Below are 26,736 nucleotides of genomic sequence, written 5' to 3' on the forward strand. Positions count from 1 at the left end.
TAAGTGATTTGAACAGTTTAAGTGACAAAATAGTCAAGTAATGATCAATCTCTATAGTATTTCATCATTAACATCATTTACCAAATACAATCTGCTCACAATCGTAATCAATTCTTTCCAGCGGCTGTGTTTGCACCACCAAAACAGAAAACTGAAACTCCGACGAAGCTAACAAGTCTCCAATCCGCCCCAGTTCAGGGCACTGCGGTCTCTCCGATAGCCCATGCGTTAACTTAGAACCAGAAAGAGAATGTGCTCGACCAACTATAAACAAATCACAACCCTCTTCCATTGCTCTCAGCAAATGCACTGTTTGTACTCCATCGTCTACCACCTCCTGTTGAATAAAGATATCTCGTCCTTTACACTCCATACGAAATCGATCTAGCATCTCATTATCCAGTTTCTTCTCGTGTAACATATCTGGTGTCTGGTCTACGTCAGCATTCGCCGGCCGGAGCACAACCACCAACAAACTTACATACGGGTGTTGCGCCATTCGACAACTTAATGCAAGTGCTTCTCTATCGTCTTCACCACCGAGGAAAAGTTGGGTAATATGGAAGACTTCCGTTCGTCTGGTTAACACAGATTTAGGTCCTCCGATCTGGCCTCTATCCACAAGTATGCCGATCGAACAAGGTGTTTTCTCCATGAGTTTTAGGTTGACTGATCTAATTCCAGGAAAGGTAGCATCAATAGTTCCATCAATACCCCAACATTTGTGAAATGGAACGATAATAATGTTAGCGCACTTGTTAATGGAGATAGTGAAGATATCTTCATGCATGGTACGATATGGTGCCATTGAGACAAAATGTTCGACTACAACAGAGTTGCGGTTACGTTGCCTGAAGTAATTGAACGCATTTCCAACTTGAAAGACTCGAGTTTGGGCTGATGGGATCTTTTTGACTTCGGAGCTGGGGACTAAAATGGCGGAAGCTCGACCTTCGAGCTGTAGTAGATTCATTGTGATAACTTCTATAGGTTGATGTCTTGAAGGATTAGATGCCTGTAAAAGGTTTATGATCGATGGAACATTGTCTTCATTGTGAATGCAAACCACCATTCGAAGATAATCATCTGGTTCGCTATCCAAGATGCTAGTTCTTTTGTAGCTTTGGTATCTTGCCGATGGATCATAAAAATGCCATAGAAGAAACCTCGTACTTCCTGTCACCAGTAGCATGTTGAGTATAAGAAGAGAGTATCCTTGTTCTGTTACCACCTGCATATGCCAATCAAAGTATATATATCGAGTAAATCATACATATATAACAACAGAAATAGAGCTATGTAGTGTTGAAATTAATCATGATCATTGGGCATATATACATACCCGATTAGATCGTATAAGCGAGAAGGCAGCTACATCAATGATGCCTTTGGTACACATGATCATAGCGAAATGAAAAGCATCCTGTGATGAAACGTTGAAATACATGGCTAAAAGAAAGTTGCTCATGAACTTGACCAAGTAAGCTATGGTGATAACAACCTCAGTGATCGCAGAAGCTAACGCATTATCACCTCCAAGAGACCTTAGATTGACCTTAAACGCACAGATTGCAAACTTCGCTGGAACTAAAATGGAAGTCGCCATCCAGTCAACTCGATTCACCATAGCCGAACCAAACGGAGGTCCATCAGGCACACATATACCCATCGTGAATCCACCAAACGAAGCATTTTGTCCCAAACACTCTGATAGAAACCCACATAGCAAAACTGCCACAAGCACCATAACAAATTGACTCTCTTTTATCTGCTGACCTTCAGGAATTCTCTTCGCCATCCACAATATAAATGGCCGAACTATAAAACAAATGGTGAACAAAAAACAAATGATATAGAAGATATTGGTCAACGCCTTCCATTCTGATCTTTCTAAAGCTACACCAATCGTAGTCAAAGCTAAAGTTGTGATGTAGCTGCAGGAATCGGTAACTAAAGCTGTGCTACAAGATAATCGACCAAGATCGGAATTTAACAAGTTTAAATCAGAGAGAGTGGAGGTGACAGCCGGGAATGTTGTCATGGAGGTTAAAGCAGCGACGAATGGAAGAGTATGGAGGCTTAATTCGTCAAGTTCGATCAGATTAGGCAATGGCACAATGCATAATATACAAACCGCATACGGAAGAAAAAAGGACATGCAACCAATGAGCACCATGTGCCTATGCACACTCTTCAAGATATTCGTGTCAATCTGAACTCCGACGACAAAAACATGCAGCATGAACCCAAAGCTGGCGACGGTGTCAAGAACCAACTTGCCGGATTCCGGGAACAGTTTGTTGAGGAGGCGATTGTCGAGTCTTACGAACCAGATGAAAACAATACAACCCTGGAAGGAACAGACGAATCAAGGCATGATCAAAAAGAGATTTCAGAAACGAAAGCATGGATGCATGTATATAAATTCTTACGATAAGTTGGCAAGAGAGAATACTTTGTCGTAGGGGTTTGAGCAGGAAGAAGGTGGTATGCGAGACGATGAATATCATACTGAGCTGAAGCATCAAAAGGGGTAAACTGAAGGTAGAAACATCACATCCGAACCAAGAACATCCCATAGAACCGGTCATATGTAGGTACTGGCAAATCATTTGTTCGGGCTCGTTAACTCCGGGGACATATCCTTCTGATGATACGATGGCCGGTAGACGAGACATTGTTTCATGTGAAATCAAACAAATTTGACAGAAAAACGATGGTTTTTGGGAAGAATGTCAGAGACATAGGGAATGGAAAGGCCAGAGAGGAGGAACAAGATTGTTGATCGACGATTCTATAGCCTAAAATCACGGGTGTCCATTTTCTTTCAAGTTTTGTTTTTGATATATTCAATCAATTTGAGCTATATTTTTGGCTAGATTTTCAGACCCAACTTTTTGCGTTCGGCCTCAATCACGCCACTCGTCAGAATAAGGAGGCAAAATCTCTACCTCTCTATCATTTTGTATTTAGATGATACAAGGTTGAACGTAGGTTGTTCACGGAATTGTGGGTGTCAATAAAATTATAAAGATGCGGGGGAGTGGAGATCTATACTCTAATACCAATCTATAAGAAAAAAGGCGATGTGAAAATTATAAAGGAGTTAAACTTTTAGTCACTCCCACTTGAAGATCGAGAAAAAAGGAAGTGAAGAGGGCACTGTAATCCCTATTCTTGTGTGGTTGTACCTAGGAGAAGAGGGAATTCACTGGTTGACGAACCTCTTTAACATTATTTTTTAAGTCGACAAAGATGTTAGACGAGTGGAGATCTAGTATTCTGGTACCGATCTATAATTAAGAACAAAGACAATGAACAATGTTGTGACAAGTACAGAGAATTAAACTTCTTAGACCGGAGGGTGTCGCAGGGACTCTTCCCTCATTTTTGGTGGACCATACCCCTCTTTCCCTCACTTTCCTTTCCCTCGTCTAAAGTCAAGGATTGGGTGGGAAAAGTCAGGATTGGGTGGGAAGCCCTTCCCTCACTTTCTTTTTAAATATATTTCATACATATATTATACTTATTTTGTAGAGAATTAAAAACCATGAATTTTGATATATTTTTTATATTTTTATAATAGGTATATAATTTTATAAATATTAAAAAAGATAAAAAGAAAAAAACTGGCCAATAGCGTGAGGAGAGAGAGTGCGGCACCCCCTCCCCCCCCCCCACCTCCTTTCCCGCGTTTCTTTCCCTCACCCACGGAGTGGTGTGCAGGAGTGAGGGAAGCTTCCCTCATCCCTTTCCCGCACCCACTCCGTTCGACCTTAGTCATACCATGAAACTATGTGAGACACTTCGCCTTACAGATAAATATCGAGAAAGAAATAAGGATTTGCACATAGTATTCATTAACTTAGAAAAGACATGTGACAGTGTCCCACATTAAATGATGTGGGAGATCTTGGAAGCTAGAAGGGTCTTGAGGAGTCATGTCAAGGCTATTCATAATATATACTCTAGGTCTAGAACTTTTGTCCAAACTATATTAGTGACACCACTAATTTCACATTAAAAACAAGCTTCATTAAGGACCAACTCTTAGTCCGTACATCTTTTCTTTGATTATGGATGAAATTTTGTGAAATACCGGAACACCTGGATCCAGAGGTATTTCAATTTTCCAATTACTTTTAAGCATTTTAAGGTTGCCACGACGTGAGGGAAGACAAGTTGGTATCAGAGCCCTAGTTTGAGAGAATTGGATGAACATTCGTGTGAAACCAGACTCAAACTAAGGATCAGTAAAAGTGTTTTTTAATTGTTTTCAAAAATAACCAAGAAATGATGAGATGTGTACTATCAGCCGGAGCAGTAAATTATACACCAAGTTACCCACACTATTATTTGTTTATGATGATTATGATAGAACAACATGCTAGTAGTAGGCTAGAGATCCTCAAGAATTGCATGATAGAATTGTCTGATATATGATGCCTGATAGCCTAGGAGAACTTCTTATATGTTAGATGGAATTGATATCATTACTATAGTTGTTTAGTGTATGCATCATAGTTGTACATAACTAAACTAAGAATGTATAGCCTAAGAATGTTTGATTTAGCCTTATTTCATGTTCCTTGTTTGATTGTGGGCTTAGGGTAGAATTAAGTATTCGACTGTCTATAGAATCTAACGTTACACATGATTAGCATTCACGACTGGCTGCATGGTTGGTGGAAGTTCCATAAGTGTGTGTGGGATGGTAGCAGGATAGCTTGAGGGATGATTAACCACTCTCAAGAGAGTGAGTATTGGATGTATGTGCATCCTAGTCGTGGGGCTTTGTTATCGAGTGGTCTATGACGATCCTTTGAGACAAATATGGGTAGGTGTGGAAGGTAGTATGGGCCCATACTGCTGGAATCACAAGATCTGTACGCATAGCAAGGAAGTCACAAACGTTAAGGGTTTATTTTTCTGTAATGGTTGTAATATCATGAATTGTGGTGTTTTTGATATATTTTGGTTCATTTTCAATATGGTGTTCACGAGAGGTTCTGGTTCAGGAGCTGGCAGTCTGGAGAGGCCAGGTTAACAAATGATGATATTCGTGAGTTGATCACTACTGAGGTAGCTACGACTATTTGGGGTGCCATCCTGAATGTTTTTGGGTCTATCAAGACCACGATGATTGAAGTATTTGATGAGCGGTATGCCACTGTGCTGAGGTTGCTAATACTGCAGCTACCGTAGCTGTTGCTACTACGGGGGTTCAGAGGAGAGGATCATTCCAGTATTAGGACTTCAGCAACACGAAGCCCCTGAATTTTGATGGGGTCAAGGACCCGATTGTGGCTATGAGGTGGTTTTCTAATATGGAAGGCAGTTTCTTCACTTGTTCCTGTCCGGAGGACTGGAAGGTCTGGTGTGCCCTGAACCTTCTGCATCTGGGCGTGAAGGACTGGTGGAACCTGGTGACTAATTCTTATACTTCAGAGCAAAGGGTTTCTGTAATCTGGGATCAGTTTCAGGCAATGTTTTGCAAAGAGTATGTTCTATGAGCCGGAAGTTGATTGTGTAAAGGCTTTGGGCCTTAAGGAAGTAAAGTTTAGTCCTTGTGGAAGGAGGTTGTAACATCCCGAAATATCAAGAGTAGAATTGAAGGGCTAAAAGAGTAAATTGGGAAAGAGCGACTCGGCGAGTCCATGGGTGGACTCGGCGAGTAGAGTCGCGACTTGGTCGCGTGTTAAGTAGCCGACTCGACGAGTCAGTAAGATGGACTCGGCGAGTAGGCGCTGAGTGGAGAAAACCCTAATTCTCGGGGTTGAGCCCTATATAAAGAACATAACATCCATTCCCCCAACCTCTTTACTCATCCTCAAGTCCAGAAACCCTAATCTTCGTATGTGAGTGGATCAAATTGCATTTGGGAGCTTGGATAAGCAATTGTTGAGGAAATCTTGAAGGGTAGGAGGCTTGGAGCAAGGGGCTTTGCTTGGATTCGAGTTCCATTGCAGTTGGGGCGTTCTTTTGAGGTAATATCTCGTCCTTGGGCTGTTGTTCTTATGGATTCATCATTATGGGGTTTGTGGGGAGTTTATCTTTTGGTGTTTTGGACTTTAGAGGTTAGATCTGAGGTTGCTACCTCAGATCTGGAATGGAGAAGGGTTGGAATGCCTGAAAGTCCTTGTGTTTGAGTGTGTAGAGAAGCTATCGTGTCCCAAACCCTAGACCTAAAGTGTTACAGGACTAGATCTCTTTGGATTCACGTAAAGTTTGCCACTTTACGTGATGGATGGGTTGTATAAGGCTAGATCTATGTTTTGGATCAATTGCATGGCCTGGAGTGCTTCTGTATGGATTCAGACCGGTGGTACTCGGCGAGTCACATGGGTGGACTCGACGAGTTGCTTGAAGAGGAGCTGGAGCTCGATGAGTTGGAAGAACAACTCGGCGAGTTGGATGAAGATGGCCTGGAACTCGGCGAGTTGTATGAACAAATCGGCGAGTAGGTTGAAGATAGTCTTAGACTCGACGAGTCTGGTCTTGGACTCGGCGAGTCTTGTCGAAGAGTCCCAATATTTTCTGGTTGAGTCGAGAATCGGCGAGTCAAGGGATGACTCGGTGAGTTGTGGGCGAGTGGACTCAGAGTTGTTGGACTCGACGAGTCTCGGGGTGACTCGGCGAGTTAGGCCGCGGATTGAGGGAAGTTCTGAGCTTGGGTACTCGGCGAGTCATCGAGGTTGACTCGGCGAGTAGAGTCAGTCAGGGGTTGACTTTGACATTGTCTTTGACCATGGAGTTGACCAGTGGTTTCCAGGGGCATTTTGGTAATTGTTGGTTATTGTTTTGAGTTCAGTGCTTTGTTGTTGTTCAGTGGAGGAGTTCGTGTCAGTGGTCGGAGCAGCTTGGGTTATCTGTTCAGTCGGCAGTATCGAGGTGAGTTATCCTCACTATATCAACAGGGTCTAAGGCACCAAGGCCGGCCCTTATCGGATTGAGATCCGGGTAGTTGTTGTTATGTTACTACTTTGATATGTTTGCATCCTGAGAGCTAGGATGGTATATGTTAGAGACCTGATTGAGATCGGTATCCTGAGAGATAGGGAGATGCTATGCTAGTGACTTGTTAGGTCGGTATCCTGGTTAGGATGATGATATGTTATGTGATCTGTTTGATCTGCTTGTTGACTGTGAAATTCTCTATGATTGTATGTATATGTGCACATGGTTGTTTGGACTGGAGTTGGGTTGAGGCGGGTCCTGCTTTGTGCTGTAGGCCAAGATACCCAGGGCGGACCGGTTGTTCCGAAGGCCCAGCGAGCGGTCCGGATAGGCTGTAGGCCCCAAGAGGGCGGACCAGACGTGCCGAGGCTCGGAGAGTGGACCAGGCCGAATGAAGGCCCGGTGTGGGCGGACCAGTCATACTGTAGACTCAGAGAGTGGACCAGGTGGATTGAAGGCCCGACTCGATGTATGTGGTTAGATTCGGAGAGTGGACCAGGTGGATTCAAGGCCCGGTGCGGGCGGACCAATCACACTGTAGACTCGAGGTTTATGGCTAGACTTAGAGGGTGGACCAGATGGACTGTAGGCCGGTGCGGCGGACCAGTCACACAGTAGACCCGAAGTGCATGGCTGTTCTGTGATCAGATATGTTGTGGCATGTTATGCGTGTATGGTATAAGTGGTTGGTATTTTGGGGATATCTCACTAAGCTTTCGGGCTTACAGTTGTGGTTTTATGTTTTTCAGGTTCTTCAGGAGACCGTGGCAAGGCGAAGGCGTGATCGTACCGCTCCTCATGATTTTGTAGTAATGTGATTCTGGGAATACGCTAAATGTTTTGTATTGAAAACCTTTTTGTAATGATTTAATGGAATCGAGTTGTTTTTGAAAAATTTAAAATTGGTTGTATTTTTCGGTCGGTACAAGTTGGTATCAGAGCCTTGATTTGAGTGGATTGGAGAAACACTCGTGTGACTCCAGTCTCAAATCGAGGAGAGTTTTCAAAAGAGAGTTTAAAATGGTTTTCAAATGAGTAAAGGAGGACGCGGAGGTACGATCAGCCGGAGCCAGTAAGTTGTTGGGTTTTGAGCATTCTAACACTCCTAAGTGTACATGCAACCCTAAATACCTTGGATCTATGTTTTCTCTATTATACATGCAAATAAGAACATCCAAGGTATTATCCTAATCTAGCATACAAAACTATGAATGTAACAAGATAGAATACATACCTCTTGATGTAGCTTGATGTCTTCAAGCTTTAAGAGCTTAGCCCCAATAGTGTGGAAGCCTCAAGTGGAATCACAAATCACCAAGACACCTTGGAATACTTTAGAGAATATGATTACTTGGTTCTCTCTAGTGAAATTGGCTAGCCCTTCTTTAGTGTATCCACACTAGTGCCCATTTCACTAACCAAGGACATCTTTATATAGTATGGAGGATTAGGGTTAAACCCTAATACCCATGACCTATCATTTCCTAGGATCCATGGGTTAAACACTCCATGAACTATCCATGAAAACTTAGCCCAACCTAAATGAACTTGGCCCATTCCATATATATAAGAGTCCATATTTAATTAGTTCCTTTTGATCACTTAATTAATTATAAATTAATTCTTGATCAATACTAATTAAATAATATGATTCCATAATAATATATTAGAACTTATAATATATTAATATTAATCATAAACATACTATTCTCAAAAGATTATCCATATAAATTGTGTCGGTGAAGTGCAACCCAAATGGACCATGCCGGGTCGGGTCAAGTACATACCAAATATAGTTATGGACTTAGACATTAATCCAACAGTCTCCCACTTGGATAAGTCTAAAACTATTATTGCGTATGACTTCAAACCTAACTGGCAATCGTAGCTCTTAAAGCCGCTGTCGAACTCTGACCTTGTCGGTGAACTCTGACCTTTGTCAATGACTTGTCCATTAGATAAGGGATCATATATTCCTCCATTCTAGATATCATATGGACTGAGACATGGATTATAATCATTCTCTCTGTCCATTAGTTGTTTCCCGATTTGTGATTTATGACGACTGACTAATTGAACAAATCAAATCAGTCCTGGCCCGGCCGAGCACTTCCATTTGTCATCATCAAATCATCGAGGGGCCCACAGATATCGCTTTTATCCCGAAGGTAAAAGGAACGGATAAACTTCGACTCATATGGCTTGTTCTACTACTTGTTGAATCATACACAAAGGCACGTTTTATAACACCGAGTTACCGTATGCGTTTACGTGCAATCAATGTACTATCAACTCATAGTAACAACTCATATCTCTAGGTTTGAAGAATATAAGATATTATCGTCTCATGATCACTCGTGATAAAATCCATGAAGTGATTCCAATGAGCGCGGGTTGAATCCAATACTCAGAACTTATGAGCACTCATGATTGTTGTAGCCTTGTCCAACACCTTAGACCTCTACAACCCATCATGACAGTCTTAATTCATATCTACTTCCAACATATGACCGACTGTGGATGGTTTGAATAACTTAGTCATTTCGGAAGAATAACCCAGTTTATTCGGGAAGTCAAAACATGCAAAATGAAACACAATAATAATTGAATCCAATATGGTATCAACTCTTTGAACATAAATAAAACACCTTTTATTTGTCACCATATGATTACACATTATTCATTGTATACTGTTTCAGCTATCAACTTTATTCTTGAATTTAAAACAATAGTTGTCCCATGCTCCAAGCATGTACACTATGTTTTCTTAAACACTAGTCATGCCATACACCAAGTATGCATACTATGTTTGTCTATGATCTTTACTTTGTGAACTAGATCAATTGAACATAACTTCAATGATTCTCTTTTCACACTCCCAAATCCTTACTGCAAATGCAAGAATTCCAAATTCATGCCATTTACTGAAATCTGTTAGATTCTAAACTTATATGCATTGATACTCTTGTAATGATTATGCACAAAGTCATAAAGACTTGACAACAAACATTACAGAGTATTCCAAAGGAGATCAGCTCCTTGGAAACATCCTTCTTGTATTAAGTTTCCTTAATCTTACACAGATTGAAAATTCTAACTTTGAAACATTTCCAGATTCCATTTTGACTATCACTTCTGAAAAAGAGTTGCCTCCTTATAGATTATGTCAATATGGTCCTTCCAGAATTATCACTATACTTCCAACTGTCCTTGAGCAACCAATCTTTGGTAAACCTTAGATTGTTCTCGACAATTGTTTAATCCTTTTAGTCATATCCAGTTCTAAACCTTTTCCCTTCTTAATGCCCCAGGCATTTGGAAAATTTTAGAAAGGATGAATATAGCACATGTAATCGATCCTATATCCGAAGCATATGGGACACGATTCATGATGTCTCACATAAAGACTAAACTAGTCTTTTGCTATAACATTTCCATTTCAATTTGCCATGTTCTCATAATTCAGATTATGAAAAGGGATGCCGTAATCATAATCGAATTTTAGAACGCAAATAATGGACTCATATACAGAATTTCCTTATGTTGAGTCATTCCAACATGAAATTCATATATATATCCTTGACTAAATGATTAAAACCTCATGATCTAAGCTTATAGATTTGAGATGAAGTATAATTTCCTCTCCCTTAATTATAGCAAAACAACTTTTCCCAATTGAAACCTTTTGTTTTCTATAATTAACATTGCTAACTTGCAATACTTATCATAATTATCATGCTCCCACTAACATGATGATTATTAGCATAACACTTATGCTCCCACTAGCTTTGACATGTTCTCAGAAATCACCTGGACTTCTAGAAATCAATACTTCATTGACTTTCTTACCAAAGTTCAGATTTCTGATGCTAGATTGTTTTGATAAAACTTTATCAAAATCATACACCTTCCCTTAGATAGCACACTTGTGAGTCTAAACAATTATGAAGAGGTATGCCGTAATCATAATGGTTAGACCTTTTTGCCACTTCTCACAAGTCCAGGTTAGTATGCCGGTAAACCACACACGCTCCACTAACGACTTTGAGAATGCAAATGTCACAGTTGCTATCTAGCTAAAATCTACTTAGTGAAAGTGTTTCCTCACCATCATTTTCATGAATCGGAGAGAAACCTTATGACACTTAGATTTAATGGTGTATGTGTTCTTATCCATGTGAATTGTCAAAACCATAGTCACAAGGCAAGGATAATGACAAATCCAAACTCATATGGACTGAACTCAATCTTAATTTCTTGCCACCTGGCATCTCAAGGGCCTGCCATTGCTTCCAAGTTGTTGTGCAACAAATTGAGAACTCTAAGAACTCATATGCAAAGCCAACTTTAACTGGAATGGGCACAGAATATGTCAACACGATAGGTTATGAACCTCAAGTTGTGTGCTAGTGAAAAACTTTAGGTTTTATTCTTGATTAGTTCTTGAGACTTTCAAGACCTTTAAGACTCCCACTGTCCTCTTGATCTATAAGACTCCCATGTCAAACATCCAAGAGACAGTGTGGATTCTAATCAAGACAAACACTTCACACAATTGGCCTAAGTTGGTCTTTGTTTTATCCAAAACATCACAACTTGCCAATTTCAAATGTACAAGAGTAGGAAACTTTTACTCTTACATTTGACAAGTGTTTTATACCTTCTTTAAGACATGTCACTCAAATTACAATCTTGGAGTACGACTCTAAGACTTGCATTGGAACGAAGTATGACTCATCTTCTTGATTTAACCATTTCAACAATTCAAGATCCCTCTTCTTAGTCATAAGAATGCACTAAGATTTCCTTAGAGAACTAATTGTGCTATGGTTTCTTAATCATTAAGATGATCACAAAACTGATACTAAAGTACTCTCCCATCTTTTCAGATTTGAGAAACTTTTATCCTTCTGCCTTATTTGATTCTTCTTATTCGCTCTGTCATACATTGGAACCTTTTCCAATGTCTTAGAGTTACACTTAAGCTTGTAAGTATAATCATATTTACTGAGCTTTAGTAAACTATGACGAATAGTCTCATCAATCTTTTGTGGTGGACTTGACCAGTGCACAAGACTATGTACTCGATCCCTTAGTCCATTACTTGACTCACACATCCATGTGACCGAGTAATTAGTCTTAATTTTCCAATACTTGAAAGTTCTCATTCATCATGCTATACAACTTGCATGATTCCAAGTTCCGGTCCAAATGAAACTTAGGTGATGAGAATCTTTTCTTATTTGGTAAATATAGACATTACCACAAATGAAAGAATCAACTTCATATTTCCACTCTTGCTCTTAATGGAATCACATAAGCAACAATTTTTCCTCAAATGCCATTGTAAGGATATTTTAAAATAAATAAAATCAAAAATTTCCTTTTATTTTAAAACATTGTGGAAAAACTAATCCTTACAATCCATATGAAAACTTGTTGTTATCTATTCCTTAAGCAATATCTCATAACTCCTAAGAAGTAGCTCAAGAATCCGATTTTTCAAACTATGCGATAGAAATCCATCTATGCGATCAGATTCAACATATTCTTTCTTTAAGTTTCTCCACTTTTTCTTTGATTCTTAAAACATCACCATGTGACCCAGTCACATCATGTATCAAGAATCTCAGAATAGAAACTTAACAGAGTTAGATAGTGGACTTTACCTGAAGTAGAGTCAAACTTATTGACTTTAACATCCTTAGGTAAATTTGGCAGCTTCACAATCAATGCCCCTTCCTTTGGCAATATAAACATATGGACCCTTTGATAATGGTACACGAGACTATCATAGACTTAGCTTTTCTCTTTACCATTTGGTCAACCGAGTTGACTATGGCCGATCCCTTTCCACTGGGAAGAGAGAGCTTTACTAGATATCCAATGTCATCATTGTCAATGCCCATAAAGTTTTAGGAAGTTGATCTTAGCAAATAGATAAGATCATTAAGGGTCTTGTCATAGTCTGTTTCATAGGTGTTCCAAAAGAACTCACTATGTGACTTAGAAAGTAGTTGAACCACCAACTTTCACAAGACTTTGACACCCAACTCTCCCGGCTTGTCAATATGTGACTACATCTCCAAGATGTGATCACACCTAGACCTTGCCTTGCCAATAGGGCTTGAGTGAACTTAAACTTTTCAAGAACTTGTGGGTTAGGGAGAATAATTGGAGGAGGAGAAAGAAGTATGATATCCATGGGACATCATCCTCATTAGGAAACCTTATTTCAAGAGATTTGGGAAGATCATAGGTGTCTAAACCAGACATCTTTTGGGAGATATTCAAGATAGTTGATTTAAAGTCCTTAATATGACACCCAATATGAAATATTAAGGCTAGGACCCAACAAACTATTTTATAACTTAGAAGAGGTATGCCGTAATCCAAGCTATAAAATATTTGAAGGTAGGTGAATGACGATTCACCAATTTCCACCAAGATAAACGAAATGTATTATTAGGTTTTAATTGGTTTTGAAACTCCTAGATCTTTGAGATTCATTGAACTGTTCAAAGGCATGTTTCAATCTCGAGTGTTCCCTTCAGGTTTTGTGACTGGGATGCCGAGGATCACAAAACAAGGTGTGAAGTAACCATGCAAATCACTTGGTACCCTTAATAAATTACCCCTCAATCGATGTGCCGGTTAACCACACACGCTCCATCGATACTATGATAAATATTAAGTCACCCTTTACCTACCTTGTTAAGTCCAAGTTAGTGTGCCGGTTAACCACACACGCTCCACTAACGACTTAGACAAAGTGTAAAGTGTAATTTCATGGGTTAGCACCTTATTCACATTTTTCCTAAGTAACTAAGATTGGGTATTATTAAGAGTTTAGTTACTTAGTATTATCATTAATACTTTTAATGAAGGAGAATTATAGTCTTGTAAAACCCGTTCGGCTAACGACCCTCCACCGGTCAAGCAAGCGGTGGGTGAGAGTGGACACCCATTAAGTTGCCATTTTATAGGCACCAACCTTATACCCACCTTATAGACCGGCTTCGTGAATGAGGCGTACTAGCGGTAAGACTGACTTTACTCTTATACATATATATTATTAACTTATAATATTATAAAGTATAAGGGTTGAATTTTAACTTTTAAAATTCTAAGGGCTAACTTGGAATTAAAGTATTCATAAGGAAAACTTTTCAAATTCCAAAACTTGAGGGAAAGTTTTGAAATTATTCAAAACTAATTAATTCCATAACTTATGTGTTTAAAGTAGTTTTAATCCAAAAACTCTTCAAGTTCCATAACTTGAGGACAAGTTATGGAAGACTTTAAACTAATAAAAGAACTAACTTTTTCTTTATTTTATAACTTATGGATTTAATTATGGTTACATATTTTTCTTTAATGAAGTGACTCTTGAACTTCCATAACTTGAGGACAAGTTATGGAGTCATAAAAAATTATTCAATGACACAAGACTCTTCATTTTGTAACCATTGCCAACTTTTATGAGTTTTATGAGTCTTAAATGTGACTTTTCATGTAACTTGAGGACAAGTTACACAAACACATTTTATACTCAACTCTTAGATTAAAATGGATTGAAAACAACTATTTCAATTAACTTTTCTATTAATCTAAGCAACTCATAACAACAAGATAATTCAAATCAAACTTTTTCATGTAATTAGTCTAAACCTTAAACTAATACAAAACATGAATCTATTGAAAATTATCTTTGAAAATGGATTAGCATGAACATTAACACATCAAAAACAAGTTTATAAGTTCAAAAACAACTTAGGGTAATGTTCCTAGTCCATTTCTAGCCAAAAAACTCGAAAATATGCTGTCTGGGGCTCCTACTCGGCGAGTGGCATCAACCAACTCGGCGAGTCCATTCATGGACTCGGCGAGTCTGCTGGGCAGACAGCAACAAAACTCGATTTTTTAGCTTCTATTGCAGGTATAACAAGAAAACAAGCCTAGGCTCTGATACCACTGTTGGGTTTTGAGCATTCTAACACTCCTAAGTGTACATGTAACCCTAAATACCTTGGATCTATGTTTTCTCTATTATACATGCAAATAAGAACATCCAAGGTATTATCCTAATCTAGCATACAAAACTATGAATGTAACAAGATAGAATACATACCTCTTGATGTAGCTTGATGTCTTCAAGCTTTAAGAGCTTAGCCCCAATAGTGTGGAAGCCTCAAGTGGAATCACAAATCACCAAGACACCTTGGAATACTTTAGAGAATATGATTACTTGGTTCTCTCTAGTGAAATTGGCTAGCCCTTCTTTAGTGTATCCACACTAGTGCCCATTTCACTAACCAAGGACATCTTTATATAGTATGGAGGATTAGGGTTAAACCCTAATACCCATGACCTATCATTTCCTAGGATCCATGGGTTAAACACTCCATGGACTATCCATGAAAGCTTAGCCCAACCTAAATGAACTTGGCCCATTCCATATATATAAGAGTCCATATTTAATTAGTTCCTTTTGATCACTTAATTAATTATAAATTAATTCTTGATCAATACTAATTAAATAATATGATTCCATAATAATATATTAGAACTTATAATATATTAATATTAATCATAAACATACTATTCTCAAAAGATTATCCATATAAATTGTGTCGGTGAAGTGCAACCCAAATGGACCATGCCGGGTCGGGTCAAGTACATACCAAATATAGTTATGGACTTAGACATTAATCCAACATAAGTAACCCCAAAATACCATGCATGTTATTTGTTTTTGAGCTTTGATAGAATAGCATGCTAGCGTTAGGCTAGGGATCTTCAGGATTTCATGATAATGTTGCCTGATTTGTGATGCCTGTAGCCTAAGGTTTCCTTGTGGGAGATTTTCAGTGTTCCTCTAGTGGTGAGGGTTGAGAGCTGTTATGCATGTTTTCACTAGGGTGTTGTGGTAGTACTTCATACGAATATGGGTAGGTGTGGAAGGTAGTATGGGCCCGTACTACTGAAAGCACAAGACCCATACGCGTATCAGGGAAACCATGACCTCTAGGGTTGGGTTGAGAGAGTTGGATCCCATGATGATGGGAAGAGTCTGAGATTTTGTGTGGTGTTTTTCAGTATGGAGATTCTGAGGCATGATGAGAGTGGATCCAGATCAGGATCGGGAGCAGGAGAGGGAGTTTCGGGCGGGTCAGTACCGCTCGAGGTTATCGGTCAGATGAGCTCATGTGAGTTGGATGCGAGGATTCGTGAGATCCTGTGTGATGAGATTGCCGAGTTGTTCCGGGCTGAGTTGCCGGAGCTGTTTGGGTCGATCAAGACCGCCATGGTTGAGTATTTTGATGAGCGCTATGCAGCTCTCATAGAGACGACTGCCACGGCGGCTACATCAGCTGTAGCAGCAGCAGGGGGAGGAGCTGGTCGGGGCTTTCAGTATCGGGACTTCGACAATACGAAGCCTCCCACCTTTGATGGAGTTCAGGACCCGATTGTTGCTATGAGGTGGTTATCGGACGTGGAGGGGTGTTTCTTCACGTGTTCATGCCCTGCTGATCAGAGGGTGAGGTGTGCTCTGAACCTGTTGAGGCTCGGGGCGAAGGATTGGTGGAGATTGACCACGGGGTCATATTCGGATGCGCAGAGGGCTGCGGTTTCATGGGATCAGTTCAAGGAGATGTTTAGTACTCGTTATGTTTCGCAAGTTGAGAGGGAGAGATTGGCTCAGGAGTTCCTTGAGCTGAAGCAGGGTTCGGAGTCGGTGACTGAGATCACCAGGATGTTCACTGAGAGGGCAATGTTTTGCCCAGGGTTCGCCTCGGAGCAGGCTCAGATGTCTCGATATCTGAGCATGCTCAAGAGGGATCTCAGATAGTTTGTGTCTACCCAGAGGTGCGAGACCTTGTTGGAGTTGTAGGAGGCTGCTAGGCGGCGTGAGTTAGAGATTGAGTTGCAGTTGCGTGAGCTGAGGCAGGCTCCGGTGCAGTCGCAGCCGGCGCTGAAACGGTCCAAGACCGTTGATGTTAGAGTGGGGGATCTGAGCAGCCACACTTGTGGGAAGTGTGGTAGGGGTCACACCAGAGTTTGTAGGTCCGGTGGTGCATGCCGCAAGTGCGGAAAGGAGGGGCACTATGCGAGGGATTGTCGACAGTCAGCGCCAGTTCGGGATTTGAGGATTTGTTATCATTGTCATCAGGTTGAAATTTGAGGGTCAACTATCCATAGCTTGCTGCGGGACCGGTGCAGGCTCCAACACCAGCCACTTTGAGGATTACAGGTGGAGGTCAGAGTGGAGCGGAGCCCCCAAGGGCTCAGGGTCGTGCTTATCAGCTTGCAGCAGAGGAGGTCAGAGCAGTGCCGGATGTAGCTGCGGGTATGTTTCTTTCTTGATATCTTGTTATCTTGTGATTATTTGTGGTGTATTGTTTATGTGCTGGTATCTTTGTGTGGTTTTCGATGCGGTATTCGTCGTTTTGAGGGTTGTGGTTTGGTTATGGGTTATTGTATTAGGAATTTCGTTGGTTATCATTCATGAGAGTTATTAGTGGAAAGTTGGCATTGGTTTGAAGGCCGGGTAGCATCTGCTTTCTGAGGAGTGGTTAGATGCAGGTTGAATTTCTTTCGAGCGGGTTATCAGTGTTGATGGGGGATCTTGTTAAGGTTGTTTATGCCTGTGTGAATCAGTCCGCATGTAAGTATTGGTTTTGTGCAGAGTTGTTCTGGGAGGTCGGTGATGGAGACCGGTGGTTGTTAATCAGTGCTACAAGTGGGGGAGAATTGGAAAATTCTCCAGGAGATCGATGAGTATTTGAGGGTGCTTAGTTGCTTGGGTTTCAGCAGTGGTTCTGTCAATCAAGAGTATAGGCTGGTACGAGTAAGTGGCAGGCATGCGGGGCGGGATACAGACCTAGGGCATTCGATTGTGGAGGGCCTGGGAGTAGGCCGGGATCGAGCATGTGCGATTGAGACAGAGTTCGGAACCCTTAAAGGGTTAGAACAGTATGCATGCGAGAATTTCCGGGAGAGATAGCTCAGAATGATGAATGCTAGTTGAGCGGTCCGGATAGACTGAAGGCCGATAGGCGTACCAGTCAGGCCGAAGGCTCGAAGAGCGGTCCAGATTGGCTGAAGGTTCTGAGAGTGGTCCAGATTGGCTGAAGGCCTGGTGAGGCGATCCAGTCATGTTGAAGACTCTGCAGGTATTGCTAGTCCGATTGTGGAGATGGATTGAGTATGTTGCGATGTGTTAGCACCAGGAGGTCTGGCCCCGGGTATTGATCTTGATTAGTGGAGTTGGTGCACGGACTCGAGAGTCCTTGCGAGCAGATTCAGAGCATGTGTGTTGCATGGATAGCGATTACGCTATAAAGGGGTGGTGCAGCGTTGGGTGAGCACCGTGGCACTTGTTGTGGTGACAAGGCAGCCAAGTGGATTTCCTTGGTAAGGAATGAGAGAGGAGTGTAACTTCGAGAGGGAGTGCAAGTTCATGGAAGTGAAAACGGCATAGCAGAGTTATGATTAGAGTGATCCGAGTATGATTATTGCGCAGCATGTTTGTGGCAGTGGAATGGAGTCACATCCGGATTGGGATGTCTGCTGAGGTCGCGAAAGGAATTTCGCGGGTGTAGAGCCAAGAGGCTCGGAAGGGATGCAAGGAGAGAGTCTTGGGCTCTCAGTGTGATTCTGAACAAGGGTTGAGTGTGTAGTAGTGGTTCATCCTGGGGGAGGTTTGGAGAAATCATCAGTGTATCGAGTTTTCCCAACCGGAGGGTGCTAGAGCTAGTTCAGCATGTGTATGTGATTGCAAGAGGAGAACTCATGGGAGTTTCTCTGAAGAATGGGTCTTTCCGTCAGCATGGAATGGATAGAGTGGGATTCGGATCGGGGATCCAATGGTTCATGGTTCTCTAGCTCATATGGGTCGAGTGATGGTTGTGATTTGGTGCAGTGGTGCATCTTGGGTAATTCTCGATTGTTGAGTGTGATTATCAGAGGGTACATCCGGTGCCCGGTTTGAGACGGTGGTCAGGACACCGTAAGGAAAGAGGAAATGAGTTCGAGTTTCGATGGTTATGCCTTGAGGAACCTGGTTCGGTTAGGGCCAGGTGGCGCGTCGTGGGAGTATTTTGGAGTTGAGTTGCCGTAGGCTTTGAGGACGAAGCCTAATTTAAGTGGGGGAGAATTGTAACATCCCGAAATATCAAGAGTAGAGTTGAAGGGCTAAAAGAGTAAATTGGGAAAGAGCGACTCGGCGAGTCCATGGGTGGACTCGGCGAGTAGAGTCGCGACTTGGTCGCGTGTTAAGTAGCCGACTCGGCGAGTCAGTAAGATGGACTCAGTGAGTAGGCGCTGAGTGGAGAAAACCCTAATTCTTGGGGTTGAGCCCTATATAAAGAACATAATATCCATTCCCCCAGCCTCTTTACTCATCCTCAAGTCCAGAAACCCTAATCTTCGTATGTGAGTGGATCAAATTGCATTTGGGAGCTTGGAGAAGAAATTGTTGAGGAAATCTTGAAGGGTAGGAGGCTTGGAGCAAGGGGCTTTGCTTGGATTCGAGTTCCATTGCAGTTGGGGCGTTCTTTTGAGGTAATATCTATTCCTTGGGTTGTTGTTCTTATGGATTCATCATTATGGGGTTTGTGGGGAGTTTATCTTTTGGTGTTTTGGACTTTAGAGGTTAGATCTGAGGTTGCTACCTCAGATCTGGAATGGAGAAGGGTTGGAATGCCTGAAAGTCCCTGTGTTTGAGTGTGTAGAGAAGCTATCATGTCCCAAACCCTAGCCCTAAAGTGTTAAAGGCCTAGATCTCTTTGGATTCACGTAAAGTTTGCCACTTTACGTGATGGATGGGTTGTAAAAGGCTAGATCTATGTTTTGGATCAATTGGATGGCCTGGAGTGCTTCTGTATGGATTCAGACTGGTGGTACTCGACGAGTCACATGGGTGGACTCGACGAGTTGCTTGAAGAGGAGCTGGAGCTCGACGAGTTGGAAGAACAACTCGGCGAGTTGGATGAAGATGGCCTGGAACTCGGCGAGTTGTATGAACAACTCGGCGAGTAGGTTGAAGATAGTCTTAGACTCGACGAGTCTGGTCTTGGACTCGGCGAGTCTTGTCGAAGAGTCCCAATATTTTCTGGTTGAGTCGAGAATCGGCGAGTCAAGGGATGACTCGGTGAGTTGTGGGCGAGTGGACTCAGAGTTGTTGGACTCGACGAGTCTCGGGGTGACTCGGCGAGTTAGGTCGCGGATTGAGGGAAGTTCTGAGCTTGGGTACTCGGCAAGTCATCGGGTTGACTCGGCGAGTAGAGTCAGTCAGGGGTTGACTTTGACCTTGTCTTTGACCAAGGGTTGACCAATGGTTTCCAGGGGCATTTTGGTAATTGTTGGTTATTGTTTTGAGTTCAGTGCTTTGTTGTTGTTCAGTGGAGGAGTTCGTGTCAGTGGTCGGAGCAGCTTGGGTTATCTGTTCAGTCGGCAGTATCGAGGTGAGTTATCCTCACTATATCAACAGGGTCTAAGGCACCAAGGCCGGCCCTTATCGGATTGAGATCTGGGTAGTTGTTGTTATGTTACTACTTTGATATGTTTGCATCCTGAGAGCTAGGATGGTATATGTTAGAGACCTGATTGAGATCGGTATCCTGAGAGATAGGGAGATGCTATGCTAGTGACTTATTAGGTCGGTATCCTGGTTAGGATGATGATATGTTATGTGATCTGTTTGATCTGCTTGTTGACTGTGAAATTCTCTATGATTGTATGTATATGTGCACATGGTTGTTTGGACTGGAGTTGGGTTGAGGCGGGTCCTGCTTTGTGCTGTAGGCCAAGATACCCAGGGCAGACCGGTTGTTCCGAAGGCCCAGCGAGCGGTCCGGATAGGCTGTAGGCCCCAAGAGGGCGGACCAGACGTGTCGAGGCTCGGAGAGTGGACCAGGCCGACTGAAGGCCCGGTGAGGGCGGACCAGTCATACTGTAGACTCAGAGAGTGGACCAGGTGGATTGAAGGCCCGGTGCGGGCGGACCAATCACACTGCAGACTCGATTTATGTGGTTAGATTCGGAGAGTGGAGCAGGTGGATTGAAGGCCCGGTGCGGGCGGACCAATTACACTGTAGACTCGAGGTTTATGGCTAGACCTAGAGGGTGGACCAGGTGGACTGTAGGCCGGTGCAGTGGACCAATCACACAGTAGACCCGAAGTGCATGGTTGTTCTGTGATCAGATATGTTGTGGCATGTTATGCGTGTATGGTATAAGTGGTTGGTATTTTGGGGATATCTCACTAAGCTTTCGGGGTTACAATTGTGGTTTTATGTTTTTCAGGTTCTTCAGGAGACCGTGGCAAGGCGAAGGCGTGATCGTACCGCTCCTCATGATTTTGTAGTAATGTGATTCTGGGAATACGCTAAATGTTTTGTATTGAAAACCTTTTTGTAATGATTTAATGGAATCAAGTTGTTTTTGAAAAATTTAAAATTGGTTGTATTTTTCGGTCGTTACAGAGGTAATGATGGTTAAGATATTTAACCCTTGAACTGTGTATTGGGCCGAATGGTAGAACGGAGAAAGTTATAGGTTGGATTCTTGCATGAAATATGGATTCCTTTTCGAGAAGTTTTTAGTTCAAGATATCTAGATAATATTGTGGGGCTCTTCAATACCTTTCCGTGGATATAAAGATCATCAAAAACAGAGTTGGGACGAAGAATTTATGGTCGTTAGAAGTTAGAAAGGTTTTGTGTTAAGGCGAATATGTTGGGTGTACAGGGTGTACGTTGGGCATACTAGGCAAGGTTGATCGTGGAGGATCAACATGGTACGTTGGATGTACCATGAGTACGCTAGGCGCACACAAACATGATGCCAACCCTAATATTCGGGTCTTAGACCCTATTTAAAGACCTTAGCTTATTCCAAACCCTTATTACCTTCAGCCTCCATCCTCTCTAACCCTAATTTCGAAACCATAGACCCATTTGTGATATACTTGAGTTTTTGAGTGCTTTGGAGTGTTCTTGGTGTATCTTGGAGAAGAAGGAGCTCATTGGAGAAATGTCGGTTGCATTGGAGCTTGTAGATCCATACCTTGTTCACCTTAATCTTTCTTTTGGAGGTATAAAGCTTGAATCTTGATGATTCATTTGTTAGATCTAGCTAGTTTTGGGTGTTATGAGCTTTTTTTCACTTTAGTGCATAAAGTTTAGATCTTGAAAGTTGCGACCTTGTTATCGATAAAGTTGGAAACTTTATCCATCTAAAGATCGTATTGATTCAGATATGAAGCTTGGAGACTTGGACTTAATGGATTAAGTTAAGAAAGATGCACTTTTGGTCCCTTTGAGACTTAAAGACTAGATCTTGGTTGTTTGGATCATCCTAATGGATAAAGTTGGAAACTTTATCCATTATGGAGCTATTAGGAAGCATAAAAATGTGATCTTGGTCCTTCTATCCCTTCCATGCAAGAGTTGTGATATCTTAATGAATTGATAAGTTAGGGTTTTAGCTTTGGGACCTTTTCTAGCCATGGAAAGTCATAAAGGTGGAAGCTTTATGACTTAATTTGATGTTTTGAGTCTGGATTTAAGCTTTGGAAAAAAGCCCTTAAGAGATAAAATGATTAATAAAGGAGTGGGATCATGCCGCGTATGATGGGCGTACTTTGAGTACTTTGGGCGTACTTTGAGTACTTTGGGCGTACTCAACAGCCTTAGACTTTGACTTTCGTTGATTTTTGTTGACCGTTGATTTTTTTCACAAAGTTTGACTTTGGTTCAAACTTGATGATTTTGGGCTATTAGTTAAGATTCTATCTGGTTTTGGTGTTAGTGGATTCGCAAGTGCAAGCAGTGCAAAAAAAGGGATCATATCGTAGTGTTTCAGAGTTCTTGTATTCAGGTGAGTTTGCCTCACTGTACTTGTGGGTGGAAGGCACCAATGCCGGCCTACTAGGTTATATATCCTGGTATATAGGATACTATTATGTTGTGATGATCTGTTAGATCTGTATCATGATATATATGATGTTATGTTGTGATGATCTGTTAGATCTGTATCTTGGTATATAGGATGTTGCTGTGTTTTCGTGATATGCTAGATCTGTGTATAATCCTTGTATGATAAAATGTTGCAGTAGTGGTATGCTGGTTAGAGTGTTAGTAGACTAGTTATCATTTAGTGGAGTGCCTTACGGGGCTATATGTCGTCATGTAGGATAGCTTGGGAACTCTTGATCTTGACTTTCTTGCTTGTTCCTTATTTGGTTGTGGCTCTAGAGTAGGATCATTTGTTCGGGTGGTTATATCACCTCTGGTTACTTATGGTTACGCACTTCATGGAGGTTAGCTGGTAGTAGGACAGTGTGTCGTAAGAGCTAGTAGGCGGTAGTGAACTGTGTAATTGATGTTTGCATGTATTATGTGCATATTTGATCCTTGATTGTTTATATGTTGACATATGGTGGTAATGGGTTGAGGCGATCCTGGTTGTACGGAAGCCAACAAACCTGGGAGCAAGTCATACATAAGTTGGGGGCCTGAAAGGCAAGCTAGACTTATGATGTGGGCTTGGGAGCAATCCAGACATATGATGTGGACCCGAGAGGCAAACCAAACTTATGTTGTGGGCTTGAGAGTAAGCCATTCATGAGTTGTGGGTCGGTAGGCAAGCCAGACTCGTGTTGAGGACTCAGTGCTAATCCAGTTTGTTAGTTGTGGATCCAGTATGCATGATGTTATATGTTTGTGCGATGGTATTTTGGGGGAACTCACTATGCTTTGTGCTTACCTAGTTGTTTATGTTTTTCAGGTTTTATCACTGATAGTGGGAAGGCGAAGGCGAGACTGTACACACTCATTAGTAGTATTGAGGATTCTGCGTTTCTTATATTACTTTGATTTTCAATAAATGTATTTTGGAATATGATAACTTATTTTATTTCCTTATTTTTATTAGTTTATTTTAGTTTTTTTTAGATCTTTTTATCATTATTGTATTGTATATTCTTTATTTTCTTTATCATGGATCGTATCGGGGACTTTTTATTTTGCATGAGGAATTTTGCAGAATTTTGGAGCTCATTGTGGTTGCGATTTGACTGGAGTTGGGCTTAGTGGGCTTTCCGATGCATTATTGGGCTTGGTGGATCCACCAAAGAAGATTTGGGCTTAAAAACCTAAAGGCTTGGATGAAGTGGGCTTGTGAAGATGGATCATGGATTGTTATTTTGGGCTTGGAGCATCCATATTTGAAGCTAAAAGATGATTGGTTGATTTGAATCATGTGACATATGGAGGGTACCAAGGGAATCGTTAGTAGTGGGATGGTTAGTGGAGGAAAAATGAGCCAATTGCATTCCAGCAGCACTTGCACGGGTGGAATTTCCATCGTGCAGGTACCTACGCAACTGCCCAGTTTTGGGTATTTTGGTCATTTGGCTTGCCATTACCTTGGGGGATCAGATCTATGAGCCATCACTTCGATTTTACACCATTAGAGACCAGAAGAAGGAGATTTTGGAGCTCAAGACTCATTTTTTTCATCTTTCCAAGTTATTGGTAGTTTCTTTATCAATTAGACTTTTGTGATTGTTATTCTATTGCCATGATTGGCTAAACTCTCTATTTTGGTAGACCTTGGCTAAAACATTTGAATGCTTGTGGGTTTTTGAAGGATTTATGATTATCTATCATTTATCTTATGTCTATGATTCTAGTTCATATTTCCTATGCTTGTTTAATGCTTTGATCATGAGCTTGGTACTTTAATAAGCAACTGTTGGTTTATTTCTTTGGTTTGGCATTGAATCATTGAATTTTACTAAGAACAAAGGCTTTATGATGATAGAAATCATCTCTAGCTTATGAATTATAACTCCTTTATGGATGTGTAAGCATTGACATCCTCTAGGAATTGGGGATTCCTTTATTCTTATGGCTAATAAACTTCTTGGGTTCAATTGCTTCAATTGAATCTTTGATTTTGATTAAGAAGGTGTGTTGTGGGCTTCCCCAACCTCCATACAACTTATGAGGAATCTTGGCATATCATGCTTCATGATTGCTATAACCAATTTGGGATGAATGATAAGCTTCATATTAAATCCTAATGGTAAACACACAAATGTTCATTGTGTTAAATTGCCTTGGTTTACTAAGTCTCTCCAATATTTGAGCATCTCATCATCTTGATTAATTGCAAGTTTTCTAGTTATTCAAGTCTTTTAGTTTTCAAGCAATCATAACACCCCCTTTTTAGTTTAATTGTAGTTAGTTAGTTTATTTACACTAGTTCTTTTAGATTGCATTGGTGATTGAATACAACCATTTCCCCGAGGATTGATACCCCTTTTTACTGTTATATTACGTTTTATTTGCAAACAAATGGTGTAATTTGCTTGGTGGACTTGACATCCCACCAGAATAAACGGTTTTCTTAATAAGAGATTTATAATTGGGAAGTTTTACCTTAATAAAAAGAAATTTGTTGGTGGTGAAAATGGGATGTTACACCGTTTGGGCTCATCAATGTGTTGGGTTTTAGCTCAAAAATAGTTTCATAAACTTGAAAAATATGGCAACGGAAGACTTTATTTTTTGAAATAACATAAACATTTTATACCCACCAAGGATCTTCTTGCATGTTATAGAAATAATAAAACACCAACCATAGAAAGGATGAAGAAATAACAACCTTTGTAGTTCTTTGGGTCCTCTTGATAGGCTTGGACGTTGATGAAGAATGTGAAACCTTTGGGGCACCAACAATGACTTAATTTGATGTAGATGCTATTCCAAAACTCTTAAACCCTTAAGCATTAAGTTCATAACGAATATAAACTTAAACAGGGCATGAAGATGCAAGTGTTCTTCAAGTTTTCTAACCAAAACTTTCATCCACTTGCCTTAAGGGAAGAATGAATGAGCAACATTTCAAGAATGCAAGCCTCTTATTTATATGCAAAAAGTGAAAGTATTAACCATTAGGTCTTAACACTTTAAGCACATATGTCCCCATGTCATAAACATGTCTCCCATGCTTCATTTCTTTTTGAATAAACTAATGGAAAAGTCATACCTTTCTTCCTTTTATACAAAGTCCGAAAATTATATAAAAAAGAGGAAAGTTAGTTTAAATTTTATAAACTCAAGGATTATAAAATATAAACTTTGTCAAAATTTTCATTTTAAAAGGAACCATCTTTTCATCCACAATTAAGCTCTTTTCCTCGGAAGTAACCTCGTCCTCGTTACTCAATAAATCTTCACTTTCCTTACTTACCCAAGAAGTTGGATTTGTATAAGCAGTTACTTCAAACACCAATGGAACGGATGCTATTGGTTTGGTATGTTTGACTTGTTGAATTGTCTTCAGTTCTTCTTCCATAAGCTTATCCAATTCTTCAAGTTCATCTTCTTCTTTATCAATATTAAAAACTTCACCTTGAACATCACTTCCTTGGAAACCATCCTCTCTCTCTCTCTCTCTCTCTCTCTCTCTATATATATATATATATATATATATATATATATATATATATATATATATATATATATATAGGTTTAGGTTCTATGAAAAACAAAAAACCCTAAAATCTTAAAAATGCATAAAAAAATACTTAGAGATCACAACTTTTTTTTTTTTAATTTTTTAATGAAAAAATCACAGGTTTTTAAATAAATTCGCTGATTTTCTTTTTTGAAAAAAAAAATTTTAACTTTTTTTTTAAATTGATTTTTTTTCAGCGAATTTATTAAAAAACCTACGATTTTTTTTCTAAAAAAAATTAAAAAA

General features: G+C 40.6%; 1 protein-coding gene across 1 annotated transcript; it reads right to left on the reverse strand.

Annotated features, from left to right (window-relative positions):
* Positions 1–26,328, reverse strand: LOC145067617 (cation/H(+) antiporter 14-like). Its single transcript, XM_079014716.1, has 3 exons — positions 26,140–26,328; positions 1,343–2,350; positions 1–1,231 (listed from the first exon to the last, which is right to left on the reverse strand). The coding sequence occupies exons 1-3, from the start codon at positions 26,326–26,328 to the stop codon at positions 74–76; spliced, it is 2,355 nt and encodes a 784-aa protein (XP_078870842.1). The 3' UTR covers positions 1–73.
* Positions 26,329–26,736: the final 408 nt, after the last annotated feature.

The sequence above is a fragment of the Lactuca serriola genome, chromosome 8, assembly GCF_051521515.1.
Source record: "Lactuca serriola cultivar US96UC23 chromosome 8, Lser_US96UC23_V15, whole genome shotgun sequence".
Lineage (NCBI taxonomy): Eukaryota > Viridiplantae > Streptophyta > Magnoliopsida > Asterales > Asteraceae > Lactuca > Lactuca serriola.

Bases quoted from the DNA above. Each gene is read 5' to 3' on its own strand.
- LOC145067617 (XM_079014716.1), bottom strand. From the start codon at position 26,328: ATGGAAGAAGAACTGAAGACAATTCAACAAGTCAAACATACCAAACCA. The intron at 2,351-26,139 runs GTTCCTTTTAAA...TGTTCCTTCCAG, and splicing joins TAATTGTGGATGAAAAGATG to GGTTGTATTGTTTTCATCTG. The intron at 1,232-1,342 runs GTATGTATATAT...TGGCATATGCAG, and splicing joins CGCTTATACGATCTAATCGG to GTGGTAACAGAACAAGGATA.